Genomic DNA, 19,075 nt, shown 5'->3' with positions numbered 1-19,075 from the left:
AACGACTCTAATGACTGCTGTTATGACAACCAGGAGAACTAAGAAACCGAGTGACATGAATGGCCTTGACAACAACCCCACAGAGGTTAAATACCTGGGACTCCTCACCAATCAGTCAGAACTGAAGAAGAAGCCTCTTGGATGAGAGGTGAAACGTCTTCAAGTACCTACAACCAAGTCCAGTTGCTCTCGACTTAACCGTTCCTGGATATCAGTGCGTAATATGTAAAATTTCAGGCTGAATGGCATTTTTTTCCTGTTTCTCCTCCACCTAGTGCTTTGAGTCTGAATGGCAAAATTAGTCACTGATTCTATGTAATAAAGAAATAAAATTTTAAAAAAAACCCCGCTCTGTCGCAGCACACAGACTGTGCTAGACAGAACAACGTGCGTATCCACAGTTTGCCTCTTCTGTCTGTGGCTGTTATTTTAATTATCCGACCAAACCATGTGTTATCATTTTTTATTATTATTATTATTTTCACATAGAAATTGGTATGGTTTTATGGGAAACCACTCTCTCACATTATAACAGTAGCACCAACCTTTTTATTAAGCAAAGAAAGCTCTTGCTCTTTAACAAATGCAGCTCAATCTTTCATCAGTTCCTTTTTTTTTTTTTTTTCTTTTGTGATTAACTTAAAAATTCCAAATCTTGCTGAATTCTTATGATTACGTAATAATAAGACAGTAAAAAGAAGTCTGTGTGGGACTGTAACAACTGCGTTTTTATGAATTAAAAAAAAAACATCGGGGTCTTGTGTTGTACAGGTAATGCCAAAATAAAAGAAACGACTTCGGTTAACGGGTGACACGAAATCCAAAGAAAGCGAGTGCTTCCACACAGGCAGGGTTCCTGAGTCAGCTAAACGGTTGACAATTCCATCGTGTTTGGGATCATTTTTAAAAACGTTGGACTTGCCCGGTTTCACATTGTTTTGTCTGCTATGCTATGGTTAGAGAAACAGTTCTCCTTGACTCTGACGGAGGGGGCAACTGTTGGGGCATGTCTGCCCAGACGTTCCGTGACAGAAACTGCTCAATCACGCGTGTTTCAGGAGGGCTAGGGAGCTACGGTGATGTTAACATGAAGTTAACATGAAGTTCTCAAGGGCAGACGTCATCAGCCAAGGTCAACTGCGGTCAAAGGCTCACACTCCTCGACTGTGACATCCATGACTTGGTTCGAGGAACAAGACAAAACAGACAAACAGCTTCCGAGTCAGCTGACACGGGGGCAGTTCACTCACAAAACAGTCTGTCAAGAACTTCACAGAGAAGGGCGGTAATGACCAGGTTACTCTGCGTAACCTACTTATTACACCTAAAAATAAATGTTTGTTTGTAGTAAAGTGTTGCAAAGAGCAAGGCCAGTGGTGTATTGAGCAGTGGAGAAAAGTCATATGATACAACGAGCTGTCCTTCACCCTGCCCTCCACTACCAGACATGGGCATGTGTGACTCCCACCAGACTAAAAACTTACAGGCCTGAACCTGGGATTCCGATGGTTCTGGCGGTTCTTGTACGGTTCAGACTCACCCGACACCTCAGAAGGTAAAATAAATGCCAGTGAATGTCGGCCCAGTCCGAGTAATCACCTGAAACCTTTACCCCCTGATGGGGAAGCAGTCTATTCCAGGACGGCACTGCGCACTCCTCCAGTGGTTCGACGAGCACGAAAAGGATGTAAACCAAATGCCTGTCCGTCTGGACCTTGACCTAACTCAGTACTTATGGGACATTCTGGACCAGTATCCCAAGGGAAAAAACAAAACAAAACAAAACAGTATTTTCAACCACCACCCACTTAACATCAAACAGTTGGAATTTCTCTCTTTGAAGAATGGTGTCCAGCAGAGCTACAGACAACTTGTAAGATCTATGTGAAGTCACACAACATCTGCCCTGACAGCTCTTTGCAGCCAAACTCCATAAGACATTTTGTATTTCTGTTTCCTCTATTTTGGCAGGTACCTATAACTCATACACTTCATATTTGGCATCGATAGTTACAGATGTAAAATGCAGAACATGGATGTTGTTTTCTAAAATATTAAAATGCAAAACACATTTGCCCTATGCTGAAAAAGGACAAAATGTCTATTTTTTGCCCTACACGTCAGTGGACCTCTAAAACATTTATATTCAGAAAATTTGTTTCTCACTATTTAAAAAAAAAAAGGTTTGTTTTCTTTTTTTTTTCTTCTTTTTCTTTTTTTTTTTTTGCGAGCACAACAAACTTACTATATGAGATTTAATTTTCCAAAAAAAAAAAAATTCACACATTTGCGAGGTACACTGTCTACAGTCTCGATCAAGGAACAAAAGGATGAGTCTTTTGGCTGAACAGAACTTTTTTTTGATTTTCAAAAAAAACATCTGAGTGTTTACGCCTCGTGTTCTATTCACTCCTCTTCCCTCAGGAGATGTGGAGCCGTGAGTATAAAACAGTCCAATCACCGCAGTGTAAAATCAGTTTGTTTGTTTGCTTGTTTGTTTTCTCCTCCTTTCTTCTGTCTCCGCGACAGAGGAAGGAATGTCTTTTGTTTGAAAGTGTGGGCTGACTGTTCCGGACAATTGAGTCGTCCTTTGATGACTGTTCCTTCCAGACCCAACGGGCCTGGGTCACAGCCCTATATGGGCTGCAAAAGCACACCCACGTCCTCCCAGCACGGCCCCAGATTCCAAAGACCCCAGGAGACCTGGGTGGAGACCAGGAAAATGTATAGATTTCACGTCTTTTCTCTCTCACGCCAACACCTCAGGCGCCTGAGAGACAGTTCACCGCTCTTGGCTGAGAGACTGGGAGAGGTCCCAGCAGAGAGAGGCCATAAAAATCCCGACGCGAAACAGAGAGAGCGGATGGCTTTTTTTTTTTTTTTTTTTTTTTTAGGAGTTATTGGTCGAGTTCTGGTTGCCGGGGGAGCCGGAGGAGGAAGATGCCGAGGTAGAGGAGAAGTTCATCCCTGACAGGTCTGGAGGGTTCGTGGCAGTATTCTGTCCACTAAGACTCGTTCTGCACACCGGACACGTGTCGTGCTGGATTTCAGACACACACACACACACACACAAAGACAGAGAAAACACACTGCAGTCAACACAACTCGTGCATAGACAGGAGCATTCATTGGGTTATCTTCAACAGGCCAATAACATTTTCCCAGTTTAAGTAAGGGGTCGCCCTTACCTGTTCCAGCCAGGGTACGATGCAATCATTATGAAACAAATGATTACACGGAAGTTGCCTGACGTTTTCACCAACGCTGTAGTCCTCTTTACATACAGGGCATTCCAAGCCAGAGCCTGAGGTGGAAAAAAAGGTAAGAAAAAAAACTTAGTTATAACATAGTTACAAACAGATATTAGGTAAAGGAGATTTTTTTTCCCCAATTAAACTCTTGTTTTATGTTCTAGAATCTTCTCTGACTCGCCATGAAATCCATTTTTACAAGCTGGGTCAGAACCCTCCTGAAGGTGCTTAAAGGTTTACATTACTAATAATACAGAGTTATGAAACCGTACAAAGCTGTGTGGTTCTAATACTGTATTGGTGTGAATGTTGCTTTCCAAAACTCAAACCTGGACCAGTCTTTCTTTACTTTAAAAGATTCTCAGGCTGGACGTGAGTGATTTTTGTCACTCTATTTTCTCCAAGAGAAAACTCACCAACGTGTTCCTCCGTGATCTGAACCGTGGGCAGGTTCTTAATCTTCTCTCTATCCGCTGGCGGTGGCCCTGTGTTCTCAAATTGATTTAACAGCTGTCAGTGCGCGCGAGAGAGAGAGAGAGAGAGAGAGAGAGAGAGAGAGAGAGAGAGAGGAGAATCTTCATCAACGGGATGGAACAGTTCAAGGTAACCACATAAACGTCAACAGACTGCATGTGTGGAAGCCCAGGGACACATTTCATCACTGTCAAAACCCTGTATTACTCCCCATTTGTGATAAATCTCACAGTAAACCGCTCTGCTCCTCATTCTTTCTCCTTACACAGTTACCCTGGTTATGTCAGCAGTGATAACGAGGTACCAACAGCCTTCAACGAGACATACAAAAAAAAAAAAAAAAAAAAAAAGAAAGAAAGAGAGAAAGAAAGAAAAAAAGAAAGAAAGAAAGAAAAGAAAGAAAAGAGAGAAAGGATTCCAAAATCAAGGTGAGCTAATCATACCTGTGTTATGATTGCATCTAGACCGTTGGCGCCCCAGGCGTAGTCCATAGGGTTAGAATGAAGCACCCCCCTTTGACGAAACAGACAGAGAAACAAATCTTCTGGTTATGTGCCTCCGACGAAAAAAAACGCCCACGAGAAAGTCTCTCTCGCCTTTTTTTTTTTTTTTTTTTTTTCTGTCGTTTACTTACCAAGGGCCGACGCCCACGCCGATGTTTGGCATCGTCGTGGGCGCGATAAAGCCGTTCACGAGCTGTTGGATAATTCTGTGGGCGTGAGAATAACAACGTTACGACACGCTATAATCAACAGGTTCAAAAAAGAAAAAAAAAAAATCTTATCAACGGCCACGGCAAGAGAGAGAGGGAACGCTTCACGGCCGAATCTTGCTACCACATCCTGAACCTTCTTCTTAAACGTGTCTCTGCTCATTTAGTGTTGATACTTCTTCACAGCACTTTCTAAATCGGTTCTACATGACAGGTGCATAAAGGTGCATAAGTTTCCCCTCTGAAAATAACATTAAGTCGCATTTTTCTAGAAGGTGAAATTCCGCTGGTTGGACAGAACTGTTCTTTTCTGGGAACGTGGGTGTGTCTAATCCCAGCCCGGGGGGTGGGGCAAGTAGATAGGGAGTTTTGGGGGGGGGGGGGTTGGGGAGGTGGTGTACTGCCTGCTTAGGGAGGTTTTTAGCGGCATGCGAAAGGAGCTCACCCCTCTAGAGTCGGCACACCCTCGCTCCTGCTCCCCGGCCTCCGCGGGACATGCCGGCCCCGTGGCTGCCGCGCCCCGTACCGTTGCCGCGACGGCATGTCCCGTTCCCGACGGTTCTCTGTCTCACGGTTGTCCTCCGACGACAACCCCGCGCTGAAGTCGAAAGGTTCGTCAAAGATCCCCAAAGCGAACTGGCCAAACGCCGACGGGAATGTGAATACGTGTTGGTCCACATTCTAGTGAAGGAAGAAAGGGAAAAAAAAAAAAGTGTAAAAAACAAAGCCCTTGTCGTTCATTACCGTTTACTGTCATTACTCTTTTTTCTCCCTTAAGACTTAATCCTGAGTAAAGTTCATGAGTTTTTGTATTACCTTTTTCATTAAATAACAACATGTACCTGTGTGTTCTTGGAGCCAAATGAAGATAAATTAATCATCTACTCTGACAGGTCTGCCCTAGCCTGCGTCCTTAAATGACCTGAATACGACGCAGTCAACGCACTACAGAAATAACGAAGTTCCTATGTGACTGTTTTTCCTACAAAATCCCTTGTGAGATTCCCCTAAGCTGAGGTTGATTTGCTCACAGCCACGATTAATTTACCTCAGGTTCTGCTTTCTTCGCCTCCAAATACGGCTGATTTACGACAGGCTGCTCTGAACTTACATCAAAACTGTGGTCAATTTACCCCAAGCTGTGGTTTATTTGTTTGAAAGTTCTGGTGGCCTCGTTTACATCAGATGAGCTTGATTGAATCCAAACAGTGCTTGATTTACCTCGTATCTTGGTTGATTTTGGTCACTGCTCGTGGCTGCTGACGACGTGGATCCGTTTTCGGTGCTATTTCAGAGATGACAGAGGAAGAGATCAGTCGATCCATAATTTTGAAAAACGTAAACAAATGAGCTGATTTTTTTTTTTTTTTTTTGACAAAACTGAGCAAAAAAAAACCCCTTGGCAATCGATTTCTGGAAAGGATTCAAGAATGTTTGGAAATAGCACACAGTGTGCACGCTGGTTTTTTGTTTTTTTTTTTAGAACAATTCTTTCTATAATTTTGAAACTGTCCAAGTATTGAAGTGTTGAGAATTCCATCTTCTGAGTTCTGTTTTACCATATATTTTGCCTTAACTGAATGTGACGCATAATAAAGTGCAACGGTAAAGCTAACGACGGCTGCGAGCATCTTGATGGCCGCAAAACCGCAATGGATCCCGTCTACAACTTCCGTTAGCTTCATACAGCCGACACGTCCGCAAAAATCAGGCTTGTGAAATAAATTACTCCATGTGTCTCTAATTACAGTTCTCAACTTCCTTGCGCTGCAATCACGTTACTGCAAACGCTGGTGAACGAACGAACTGATGAAATCAACCACTCATACACTTCCTGCGTTAATCAGCCCCTCTCACACACACACAGAGCTGGAAACGTTGGCTAATTACTCATGCAAATTACGTCTGATGCCTTTCTGATTTCGATCAGGCACTTCATGTCCTTATTAAACCAGGCTGTGGGGAACGGACACGTTTATAATCAGTTACGGACAGACAGTTGCATGTCATGAATACTGACTATCCTTCTCTGCAAAAACATGTACACAATTAACCACTGGTCTACTCCTACTGATGTCTTAAAAAGCCCTGACGGTTTTATATAACACTCTGGAACGCAGGTCACTGAATTTAATGATAAAACGGGATTAAACAACACAAACCTTCCCTCTTCCAGCAACTCTTCAATGAAACCAGAGTCACAACGGGGGCACGTGTAGTCCTGCAAAAGCAAAACGTTACAAAATTGCATTAGAATAAGCAAGGAAATCTAGACATAGCAATTTGCGATTTTAACCACATAAAAGTCATGCCCCTTATTAAAGACTAAATGATTTAAAATCTAATGCTAAAAATGTGTGCATCATAAAAAATATATCATGCCTCCAGTATAACGTTTCTAAGATATCATACGAATGAAGCCGTTTGAAAGCCTTGATGAATTCATATGAATTCATTAACGTCTACTTCTATTGCATCACGTACTTTAGGGACATTACAGTAGACGCAGTGTCACAGAGACACACTGAATTGAAAAACCGTTGAACTTTGAACATCTGACGCTTAAAGCCATGTATGGTGTCCACTCAGGGAGCTTTCCAGTAAACGACCATCAATGTCACCTCGTGCGAGTCAGTGAATGAGGCCAAAAAGAAAGAATGCCACACTGATTGTTAGAACTCTGCGGTTCTAACAAGCAGACGTCGATCTGCCCCAGAGTGATTAGAACTGACTAGCACAGGTCCTATGCAACCTGTGTCAGCTGAGAGAGCGTAAAAAGGAAAACACATTGACAATGCTACAGTTAGGTAATGATAAGCAGACTACAATGTGGAGGCAATTAAAGCCCTCCCTTGATAAAATCTTGACACTGTGTGCGCCTATACAGTTACTATTATTACCTGCTCGGTTACCATATAGGCAAAATACACTGTTCCTTTGTCTGGTTAAACAGGCTTTACCTGACCTTACAGCTTTACCGCAAAACAATGCTTTGAACTCCGTGCCATAGGGTCACTGTTGGCATGTTGTGAAACGAAACTGTTCTGTGTTCCTTACCGTCCAAATGTGTGACTTGTACTTAAAATTGGCGTTAGCCATCCCTCGCATTTTGGATTTTGTTTCTGCCTTGACTAAACATAAGTGGTTCAGCTAACCGAAATCCTTAGAGGTATTTGAACTCTGGAACCTAAACAGCTGACTGCATAAAACACAACCCGTTAGGAAAGTATCTGAACGAGGTTTCGCTACCACCGTTCAACACTGATCACACAGAGAACTTACTTTCGTTACTGAACAGACTACCGATCGGGAAGAGTTTTTCGCTGCCAAAGTCAATTAAAATACAGATACATACTAATACACTTAATTAACCGTTCTGACAGGCAGCAATCCGTCTCACCGGACCTCATTCCGTACTGCCCATTGACCTAGCTGTTATAACACCTTTGTTAACACATATGGACAATACAGAAGTGTGTTATCTAGCTAACTAACGAAATATGTCTAAGAAAAACGTCGCATATTAATTTGTTAGGCAGCTGGTGTGGTGGTAGCTTCACGATAGCTTCATTTTGTGTTTTGATGTGGAGACAAGCTTGGTAGCTATGACAATTTATTATGCGTGCCTAACAACTATTTTGAATTTACAAATACTGACGGCCACCAACACTGTTAATTTGTTCGGGAATGTTTCATAACAATCATTAGAACAGAATAAGATATCTATAAAGGCAGTCCGTTTCACTAGAACAGAATGAACAGACTAGACACGTTCAGTTAGCTGTCAAGCTAGTTAGCGTTAGCTTAGCTTGGACAAAATACCACAGTTTTAGTCAGAGTCAACATCGGAAAACGACAAAATAACTCAATATGTTCCTCGTTGCAGTGACTTTTGTCTCTGTTACTTACAGGGAGACGAGGGCTAATCTCTGCCGAACATCTGTGACAGAAAAACCGGTTGGGCCATGGAGGAGCCTCCGCCATCTTCCATTCACTGTGGACGCTAGCGTATAACTACGGCGCATTACAAAGGACAAAAGTATTTGTACATCAAATGTACACAAACGCTTTTAAGTGGTGCCCCCTATTTGAGCCAAAAGAATGTAACGCAGTTGTTAGTTTATCAACATTTTATTTGCGGTGAAAATAACAACAATTTATGGAAAAAATAAAATATCCAGTAGAGTAACCAGAATTTTTTCTACTTCTGGGGCTCAGACTGCTCATAAAACCAACGTTCTCCATTTGATTAGAATTAAACCGAAACAAAGATTAAATCTGAAACCTTCTTCAAATAAGCCGAATGCATACTAAAGATTCACAGCTAGCACGTTCTCAGCACATATATACTGAGATTCGACGTTACAGAAAAGTCCGCACTGGATTTTACACAAGATGGCCACACGGGGGTGCAGTCGCATTCATTATTCACACAATACACGACACGCATGAGCAGAATGAAATACGATTGTTAATGTGGCCCAGAACATTTCGACGGGCCAGATGAATTTTTGAGAACAATATGTAAAAGTCTGAGTTTCCAAGCTTCAGAGTTCATCAACCTTGGATAATCTCACCAAAAGCAAATTAGCATGTGACAGATTCAATAGAGGTCACGCAACCTGTTAAATCAGGCGGTTTACTTGGGAAAGATTCATTTAAATTGAAAGTCAGTTTGAATTTATTTTATATTCAGTGTCTTTCTGGCATACACTTTTAACTCAATAAGTCAGAGACAAACATTAGGTTAAGCAAGGAAACATTTGAAGACAACCTGAGTTTATTTTGTCTGTGGAGAAACTCATAAATCTCATTTCATGCTTTTCTTTTCCTTCAAAGCAATCTCAGGAGAGTCATAAATATACAGGTTTGCAGCCCTCAGAAGCAGATTTGTACGATAACCGTCCAGGATACAGCCCGTATTGAGTTTAGTGTGCTACCTCTTGAAATGGCTCCCATATCCAGCATAGCATTTTGGTAGCAAGAAGGCGTGTCCGCCTGAGTGTGGCACAGCCAATCCGTATCCTTCATTCTTGTCTCCTGAAACATATTTTGGGTGTTACTGTAGGGTAAACTCAAAACAGCGAGGCCTGGTATGCATTGAAGTTCTGTCAGGAATCCAAACAGTTATAAGATTATCACAATGTTTCACTGTGAAGGACACTTCCACAACTGTGGTCTTGCTCCCTTTTTGCACCTTCTGAACTAATAATGTTTCTGAGATCTTGTGAGATCTTGCCAGCTAAACACTTGCGCTGACTGGCAATTTTTTTTTTTTTTTTTTAACATCTAATACAACTTTCTCATGCCTTTCTACCGTATTTGGAAGAATTAAATTAACAGCTAATTTTGCCAGTACACATAACATTTGGATGACCTCAGTCCTTTTAATCAGTCCTGCATTTGTCTGTTGATGTTAACTGTACACATTCTAAACTGTCTGATTTTGTTTCTTTGATTTGCTTCAACACTTCTTACCATACCATTCCTTCATTGTTTTGGGGGTTGTTTTTTTTCCGTTTTTAATTTGTTTGTTTGTTTTAAATCTGGGCAACATTTTTAACACAATGCACGTTGATGGTAGTTCTCACAGAAAGCTCTCTCTCTCTCTCTCTCTCTCTCTTCACGTCTGGAAGCCTGTGTTATGTCTGAGGTATGTGGGAGCAGCCATCCGACTGCAGTCCCATGCACCGTGATTAGGGGGGAGAGTCTGATAGCAGAGTGGTTGCTATGTCTGCGATAATGAAGACAACCATTGTCTCATTGTTTTCTGAGTGCATCACCACGACGACGACGCGGCGATCACTGCAGTTCCGAAGATCTGAAGGGACCGACGATATTCGGCCCAGGCGCGAGGGTCAGGGCCAGGCTATGTGGATATTGAAAACAGCTATATGCAAAAGGGTTTAAATTCCTCATGTGTAACTTTAGCTCTGACGAGGCCTGCTTTGCCTCCTTCGCCTCTCCTGATTTTCCACGGCTGACTTTGTCCCGATTCTGTGCATTTTGCATTCCGAATTTATTCATCTAGCCAGCGACTGGGCCGCAAAACAACACATTTTAATCATTTCAAGTTCGCCGTAACCGTTTTCAGTTGAGGATAAAGGACAAAAAAAAAAAAAAGCAAAAAGCACAAGCATTACTCAACTTGCTAAAGTTTAACAGACTTATTAAAGTTAAATGCATGAATGAAAGTGCTGGAAGATAAAGCTTTTTTTTTTTTTTTGCTTTTTTTTTTTTTGCAAGGAATCAATGTGGTTTCAATGTAGGTGTTTTTTGGAATGTACACTGAAACTCTGAAATGAACTTGATTGGATTCCAGGAAATGTCATAGTAGAAAAATGTGCCATTCCCAGTGACTTAAAGATTACAGAGCATAATTACACGCATAAAATGACACCTACCAACAGGAGTCATATACCACGAGTGGATTTCTTAATCCAATCAGATCACGTCTGATGACACTCTTCATGAGCGTCATCTTTCCAAAATGTCACAAGACACAGTCATCTGTAAAATATCTTTATTTAAATATGAAGAAATGGCAAAATACTTGTTGAATCTATTTTTGTTTCTTGTCATGGATTCACAAGGTAATGGAAGATTTTATTGAAAACATTTCTCATAGAAAGTGATTGCGGTGCTACACTCTTCCATAAATCATCAATGAAACAAAGACACTATAAAAATCACTCCTGTTTTCTCTGCTCTTTTTTTTTTTTTTTTTTTAACAAGGCAATTAATCCACAATCTGGCCTGTGCTATGCTGGTTTGGGGATTATATAGCCACAGCAATGTTCTCCAAACCAAATGTTCACAGTTCTTGCACTCTGAAATGGGAGGTAATCACAACACAGAGTCCTCAGGACTGCTATCAACACCAGTATAAGACTCAACAGGCATGGGTGTGTGTATAAATATGCCAACGCTCAAAAGTCGCTTTCACAAATCAGTGCCATGTCTAGCGCCTGTACAACAAAGTGGAACAGTGTCACATGTGGATGTGTGTAGCACATTCGAACACTTACTCGCTATTCAGATTTACAGCTCTGATCCGCAGCCTGAAGCCACCGTTACTGAGAAAGCTCAGCGCTCTAATTGCCTTGTTTTCAACTCCCCTGAATAATAATAATATTAATATTAATCATAACAACAACAACAACAACAACAAAAACAACAACAATAACTTTGCCTCGTAGGTTCTTTCATGCGGTGTAATCAGCTCAAAAGCATTTACGACAAGTATGAATCTGAAGTGAAGATATGACAAGATACATGTTGAGTTTGTTCATAAGAGGCCCTGAAAGGAGACAACGTAAACATTAGAGAAACGGAGAGTTTGTCTAGCAGTTTGGCTCAGTCTTGGGTGCACTCAGGGGCAGCCATAACATTAGACACTAAAAAACACCTACAGTCTCTTAGTCACACACTCTTCTCGTTTGTGCCCACACCAAATGGATTCCGTCACTCGCTCGCTCACTCACTCACTCACTCACTCACTCACTCACTCACTCATTCACTCACTCTCTCTTTCTCTGAGAGAGAGGTAGAGAGGGAGAGACGGAGAGAGAGAGGGAGAGAGAATGAGAGGGAGGGAAAGGGAGGGGGGGAGAGAGAGAGAGAGAGAGAGAGGGAGAGAGGGAGAGAGACACACACACGGAGACACACGCACAGACAGACACTGGACGGAGCCATGCGTCACTCATCCTGAGAGACCTTTGCAAAATCCCGGATATGAGGCTCTGGGGTTTTCACACCAACACTGAGGAGAAAGAAGTAATCCTCCATAACAGCCAGAGATGCTGTATGCAATTAAAGACTTATTTAAAAAAAAAAAATACTGGCCCACAGCCAAGATGAACGAGAAGCCCATGAAATGTTCTTGTTGTGGAAATTTCTCAACTGTATGTTTCCATTATGCTCGTCAGATTGTGATAAATATTATCACCGTTGATATGCTGTCTCACCGTCAGAGATTCCACTATTTTGCAACCAGACAGAAAAAAAAAAACTGATGCCAATACACCAGCATCTGTTTACTGTTAGCAGAGTCTCTGGCAGTCTCCTCCAGGCAGCCCTAGATTAATTTGTGGGCTTTTAAGATTTCAGTTTGCCCAAAACAAACTTCCAATGTCACTGCAGTCACAAATAAGCAACATTTTAAAAGTAAACTGAAAAAAAATGTATTTAGCTCTCTCTCTCACGGTCGTTGGGTATAACTAAAACCCATTTCTCTTCTAGTGGTAAAAATAACAAAACTCAGAGTTAGTCGATTTCTTACTCATTTCTCATAACTGACAAATTACTAAGGAGAGCTGTTTTGAAGTAGTGAGAAATTAGATCATTCGAAGAAATCCTTGTTCATTTATTTGTTCTGTTCATTTTTGGGACATTAACCTGTTTGTCATTAACCTGCTTGTCGTTGTTTCTCCGAACCGACGGTGCACCCCTGCACTGCCGGAAGCAGTCCGATCAGCGTTCCGATCGTTGACAGAGCAGCTCCATAGGGGAGACAGATCCCTATCGACTGTTTGGCATTATCCAGAGCACATGTGTCAGATGGGTTTGGTCAAGGCTCAGTGCAGTGAAAACAGTACAGTAACCACAGACGGAGGCTGTCACAGATGACAGAGATAAGAGGAGGTGCGTAGACTGTTGTTGTCCTGTCCCGGCTTTGACTGATAATATCAACGCGAGCGCTGAACGGAATATTCAGACTCGAGACCACAGGCCTGACGTGTAACGGCCAGAGGAAATGGACTCCATATGGTCAAGATGAGAACACCGAGCATCGAGCGATATAGGCCGCACTGATCTCAGTTGGATTAACTTTTTTTTTCTAACCACTCATTCATCCCGCCTCCGTTTTGTGGCTCGCTAAGAGCTACAACTAAGTGTTTAAAATTTGTCAGAATACATTTCAGGCTTTAATAGATTCGAATGTGTTTTATCCTCTTTCTAAATAACGAGATTGGACCATTCATTGGCGAGACTCTATCGTAAAATTTTCCACGATAAAAAAAAGACAAACACATTTTGGCATGTGCAATAGCCACCACACATTTAAAAAAAAAAACACTTTACTGTTTGATTGTCGGCCAGTCCGTGAACCAGGGCGGTGGGTTCCAGTGGATTTCGCTGTGTTACGTGTTCTGTTTTGTGGCTCCGAGATCAGCCTTTGATTTTCATAATTATAATGAATAGGCTACTGCTACATGGATAGAGAGGAACTGATCCTAGATCAGCACTCTTACTCTGAGGCCCTGGATAGATATAGGCCTAGGTTAACCTGGTAACTGGGTTCTCATGAAGTCATACTCAAACTTGTAAATAATGTAAAATGTTACAGTATATGTCACGCTGCGTGTTTGCCATTGATTCAGAATCCCGTTCGCATTAGAATCTGGTTCAAATCTTGGCCTTTGAGCGCATGGTTTGCCTATTTATTCAAATGCACATTGCATCAACAACCTGGCATGAAGCAGACCACACAGCGGAGGGGAGGTCAGCCGCACCAGCGGCACCGTCCCAACAGGGCCAATCTGGAGATTAAAATCTCCCCTTTTTTTCTACACATCATGCTAAATTAGCACAATTAGAGGTTGCTTAACTTCCGAAGCCTGTTTATGTTTTTGGCGTTTGTCTCATTCTATTGACTCTGCCAAGAAAACAATGTTTCTTACACCAGCTCGCATGAACTGAGGTGATTTCTCCAAGAATACATAAATCGCTACAGTGACTTTTATTGTGAGAATTTTACACTCGGAATGACTCGCGTGTCCCGTATCTTTACGTGTTTGATGAAGCCAATATCCGTTGTTATTTTTGAGACGAAATGTACTGTTCTAATCCACGTTGATATTGCGAGCAGTTGTTATTACTTGTGTATAAATATATTAAGTCTTTGGTTTCGTAACTCTCATCTAAGTTTTTTTTTTTCCAAAGAAAAACGAAAACGTTTCGTACAGGAAAGAGTGGGTGGTCTTTTACGTCTCTGGCCAGCTGTATGAGGATTAAGATAAAAATTCCTGCTAGTTTTCTTCTGATTAATAGACGTAGCCCATTGCACCTTTGCTGGTAATAAGTTGTGCAACGGCAAAGGAACAGACTCATGAATTACATCACGAAAAAAATGACATAATAAATAGTTTGCCCACTGAGATCACAAGTACTCATCATGTGAAGTCATCTGACATGTCACTGGACAGTATTAAAGCCAGTGGTGAGATGCGTGCGCGTGTGTGCCTGTGTCGCTGTGTGTGGTGGGGTTGTATAGGAGGTTGATCGTGTTAATTACTTCAGTGCATTGAACAGCGTATGTTCGAGACTTGAGGGCTGACTGAGGAGGATGCGGACAACACACAGCAGCCGCTTTATGTTATCATAGTTTACTCTTTTCTCTCTCCAGGAAGCGTGGGCCACGCGTAATAGTTTTCAGAACATCTCCGCCACATGCTGACAACAGAAAACACTCTGCTGCTAGCCCCTTTTCACGTAAGACGCGACTTCTCACATTGCACTTAATTACTGCTGCTTTGATTTTCTCTGCTCTCCTCCGCCCTGAGGCAATGCCTCCTCTGGCGACTTGTATAAACATAATATCCGTTGAGGATCAGTCACCTCTGTTGTCATAACAAGACGTAGAGAGATTAGGGAGCTCCTTCAGAACGCACGTTACAAACACCACTGTCCTAAGTATGGTGGTGGTGCTACAGATGTGGAATGTTGTTTTATTCAAACAACCCCACGTTCATCCTGGGATCTGTCAAACGTGGGTTTATGAGCTTCCTATCCTTAAACGAATCGTCTCTGTCCTTTCAATCAGTCGTCTGACATTTTCATGAAAGATGTCCAAAAGGAAAACAAAAACATTAACTCATACTGCGAGATACGGCACTCTTCCACTGTGGCGTAGAGGCTTTGTGTCTTTCATTCATTCTTTTGTCCGAGAAATAAAGCTGGTATTAGAACTATCCGCTAGGAGCCATTGGAACGTTCTAGACAAACACCTGAGTCACCTATGAATCATAGTGAGGTCACATCTCTTTAGTTGAAATCTATGAGCAACATGTATTTGAGTGTATTTGCCCTCTATCAAACCTACTCTCACTTGGTACTGGGAAGAAGAATGTCACAATATCAGAAATATCTCCAATGTTTCTGACACCTTAGTCCCCACATTTTGGGGGGGGGGGGGGGGGGGGGTTAGACCTTGAAGAAATCCAGTGAAAAACAAGAAAACAACCTAGGCACAGAACAATAGATGCATTACACAAAACAACGTTTTATGGCACTGTTATTGCTGGTTCGAGCAAACATTTAATTCCATTCCCAATGTAATAAAAGAGTGCTTGGACCAGAATATAAACATCTCACAAAGTTAAACCAGATGGGTCTGCAGTTGGAGAGCGCCTCTCGGAGAAGGGGAAAACAAGAGAGGTATTTCATGCAGGAAAATGAGTCAGCCTCTCCTTCGCCTCCTACCTCGTCCACCTAAATCTGAGAGGGGCTCCTCTTTGACTGGAGAGGGAGTTAGCTTGTCCTCTCAAATCTGCTTGCTCCCTGTCAGGGAGGTGTTTGAAGCCTGTGGAGAATGATCATTAAATTTTTGAACATTACTTCGCCACAGTCCATCCAAAGTCCGCCCCCCCCCCTCACCCCCCACCCCCCAGCTGAAAACTGATATTTTAAACAAGAGTGTAGCTAGACAGGTCAAAATGTGAAATCAAAATGGGCACTATTACCACACAATGATGTTCTTCTCTGAAAACAAGATTAGCATTAAGTCTCACTAACCAGTGTAAATATATCACTATCTCTGCTGGACGGAATAAAAAAAATTAGCATGTAACACGTGACGTCAATGGAGAGTTTATTTAGCAGTTTCAATTCAATGCAGTTCAATTCAGTTCATTTTTTTTTCTTCGATAGTGCTTTTTAAAGTGGGTGCTTTCACCAGGCAGTTTCACTGAATCTCAAGCCACAGAGACATTGAGTAAGCAAGCCCGAAGCAACAGCGGCAACGAAAAAAAAGTTCTTTTCTGGATTTAAGTAGGAAGAAACCTTGGAAAGAGCCAGAACTCTCGAGCCAAAGAACAAAATATGTCATCTGAAGAAGAAAAAAAAGTCCATATAATAGCATAGTAACTTAGAAACTGCAATAAATATCTATATAGCGATCTTAAAATTGTACAAGACACAGAAAGATGAACAGCAAATAAGGAATAGTTTTTTTTCCCCTTTTATTTCAGATATAATATCAGTACAAAAATACAAAAATAAGTTGATGCATTAATAAATTGAATTTCACATTTGATACACTGAAAGAACTGCAGAAGGAGGTCTATTTACAAGTAAAACACCATAAGTACATTTAAAAAAAAACTTTGTCTGATCTAAAGAACTTTAAAGATATGTAATTTTTTTATTTTTTTACATAGGAAATGTAACAGGCTTACGCATTCACCTGCAAAGAAAAACTGTAGCTAATGCTTTTGACATAAGCAGTTCGTGGGGAAACAAATGGCTGGCAAGGCAACATCTTGGGTGACTATCCACAAAATGTATCAAACCCATGTAACCTTTCCAAAGAGAATAGAAAGAAAAAGGGGAAAAAATCTGGCATTGTCACATGTTAACAAATTGCTTCTGCTGGTGGTACTTAGCTGGTCATTTTCTTACTCAGTGGGTGGCTCAGATTTGAATGAATTTTCAATGTTAATATCCACAGAGATACAAAATATTAGATAATACGGATAACTCTGATTGGCCTGGATGTTTTAACCTCTAATCTTGTCCAAGAGAGTGTGAAATTCAGTGCGGTACAGTTATTCTACTTTGGTTTTTGGTTGTTACACATCACCTCCAGTGTGAAAAAGTATAAGGAGTGCACTGTTCCATGGGTCATAAAGGCGACAGAAGAGAGAAAAGATCAATTTGGTGAGAAACAGAGCTCCAAGATGGCAGACAACTTGGCAAATAAACTCTACCCCTAAAATCTACCTTTAAGTTACTAAAATAAGGGCGCTGATTCACTATACCACGTTCAAAACCTGTTACGAATTTTTTTTTTCTCCCATTTTTTGGTTCTGAAAGCTTGCATTGAAAGTATGCTAACTTGGTGCTGACTGTTAGTTAGTTAGTAAGTTAGTTAGTTAGTTAGCTTGTTTGTCAAGCGGCACTGTTTAAAGCCAACGGTGAATGCAGGCAGTCAGAGAGTACTTAGCTAGCTTTTCCATCCGTTCGCGACACACACGACTCGGAGTTGAGCCGGCACACAAATGGTGGCTAGGCCTAACACCGAAATACCATTACATTTACCCAGAATTCCACAAGAAGTTTCATGTTCTGAAAGCAAGAGGCCAGTGTTCAAGAATTTCCCTTGGTCCATGGCCTAAGCTCTGGGCTAAAGAAAGCTTTTAACCTTTTGCTAAAAAAAAAGAAAGAAAAAAAAGCAAACCTTTAAAATAAATGTGCATGAAATAGGCAGTGTGAAGGGCTCTAGTAGCTATCAATCTTATTCACTCTGTATTTATACAAAGGATTATACAGGGCTTAAGCACAAATAGCCCATGCAGCGTAACATGGTTATGATCTCAACCTGTACCTTTCGGTGTACTGTGCACAATGACTGTGAAAAGAACATAATAAATATATCCTTACGAAGGCCAGTATCCTTGTGAATAAATGATTTCTTTAACTGACAAAAAAAAAGTATAAATAACACAAAAGCCGTACCTTCTCTCCAATAAATAGTTGTGGACGTGTATTTACAATATGCACATTTTGCTTACTCGAGCCACGTGTCACATCCCCCCCCCCCCTAGAGAAAACAGATTCAGCTCAAAAGAGAAGCATGAATGTTCCACAAAATATGTATAGCATGCATCTACATATCATTATGGCTCTGAGTTAATGAGTCAACGTTCTGACAAACTTGTCTGCATCAGACTGTGTTGTCACTGAGGCCACTGTTGGAGATAAGGCAAGTTGGTGACACAAGGAGGAGGCAAAAGTTGTTCTTTTTTTTTTTTTTTCTTTTTCTTTTTCTTTTTTTTTTTCCAAACATCTACGGCGATCAGTGTTACGTTCCTGCCGGACGACAGGTAAATCCAAAACGTGCTCAGAGTGAATTTTCCTCCCTGCCCTCGGAAGCTGGAAGACACAACAGAAGACTTTTTAAGTTTCCCACTGGAACGTAAACGCCATTAGTTCGCACAATAAAATTTTATGGTGAAAATCCCGGCAGCAACTGGTTGATTTACATTCACAGATTTAACTGTTGAACTGATCTCTCTCTCCCATTGCAAACGTATCCCCTCTCTGCGTATTTAACACCGACTTAAACTCAGTTTAGAAACCCAGCAACATGCCACAGAACATAGGTCACAGACGTCCGTACACCAACAGGGAAAAATTCGATAAACATATGCCATAGAAAACAGAATCTGGAAGACACAACGTCTTAGACACAGGGTTAGGTACCATGTTCAGAGAGATAAAGTACAGCTCTCTAAAATGGACAAAAAAAAAGGGAATTTGGTGTCAGGTGAAGCGACAGTCCTACTTGTACAGTGGCCGTAGTGACGGACGCCTATTGAGCGGCCCAGGAAGCAGGTCGCCCTGCGCAGGTGACAGG

General features: G+C 41.5%; 2 protein-coding genes across 3 annotated transcripts in view; both read right to left on the bottom strand.

Annotated features, from left to right (window-relative positions):
- Positions 1 to 2,890: 2,890 nt before the first annotated feature.
- Positions 2,891 to 8,429, bottom strand: LOC115820911 (E3 ubiquitin-protein ligase RNF126-like). 2 transcript variants are annotated; one of them, XM_030784621.1, is made up of 9 exons: positions 8,347 to 8,429; positions 6,600 to 6,658; positions 5,659 to 5,722; positions 4,883 to 5,118; positions 4,360 to 4,434; positions 4,169 to 4,238; positions 3,668 to 3,761; positions 3,189 to 3,304; positions 2,891 to 3,040 (listed from the first exon to the last, which is right to left on the bottom strand). In XM_030784621.1, the coding sequence occupies exons 1-9, from the start codon at positions 8,419 to 8,421 to the stop codon at positions 2,891 to 2,893; spliced, it is 939 nt and encodes a 312-aa protein (XP_030640481.1). In that variant the 5' UTR covers positions 8,422 to 8,429. The 2 variants fall into 2 exon arrangements, with proteins under 2 accessions (XP_030640481.1, XP_030640482.1); XM_030784622.1 differs by having other exon boundaries at positions 4,964 to 5,118.
- Positions 8,430 to 18,822: 10,393 nt separating this feature from the next.
- The window catches only part of fstl3 (follistatin-like 3 (secreted glycoprotein)), a 4,766-nt gene continuing 4,513 nt past the window's right edge, over positions 18,823 to 19,075 (bottom strand). Inside the window, exons 4-5 of the mRNA XM_030784284.1 lie at positions 19,004 to 19,075; positions 18,823 to 18,884 (exon numbers count right to left, since the gene is read on the bottom strand). The exon at positions 19,004 to 19,075 is cut by the window's right edge and continues 156 nt beyond it. Of these exons, the coding sequence (XP_030640144.1) occupies positions 18,823 to 18,884; positions 19,004 to 19,075 (134 nt within the window). The remainder of the gene's footprint in view (positions 18,885 to 19,003) is intronic.

This window comes from Chanos chanos, chromosome 9 (assembly GCF_902362185.1).
Source record: "Chanos chanos chromosome 9, fChaCha1.1, whole genome shotgun sequence".
Taxonomy (NCBI): Eukaryota; Metazoa; Chordata; class Actinopteri; order Gonorynchiformes; family Chanidae; genus Chanos; species Chanos chanos.
This window is presented reverse-complemented; position numbering and strand designations above follow the sequence as displayed.

Bases quoted from the DNA above. Each gene is read 5' to 3' on its own strand.
- LOC115820911 (XM_030784621.1), bottom strand. From the start codon at position 8,421: ATGGCGGAGGCTCCTCCATGGCCCAACCGGTTTTTCTGTCACAGATGT. The intron at 6,659-8,346 runs GTAAGTAACAGA...TTGCTTTTGCAG, and splicing joins AGATTAGCCCTCGTCTCCCT to GACTACACGTGCCCCCGTTG. The intron at 4,435-4,882 runs GTGAGCTCCTTT...TCACGCCCACAG, and splicing joins GGTGTGCCGACTCTAGAGGG to AATTATCCAACAGCTCGTGA.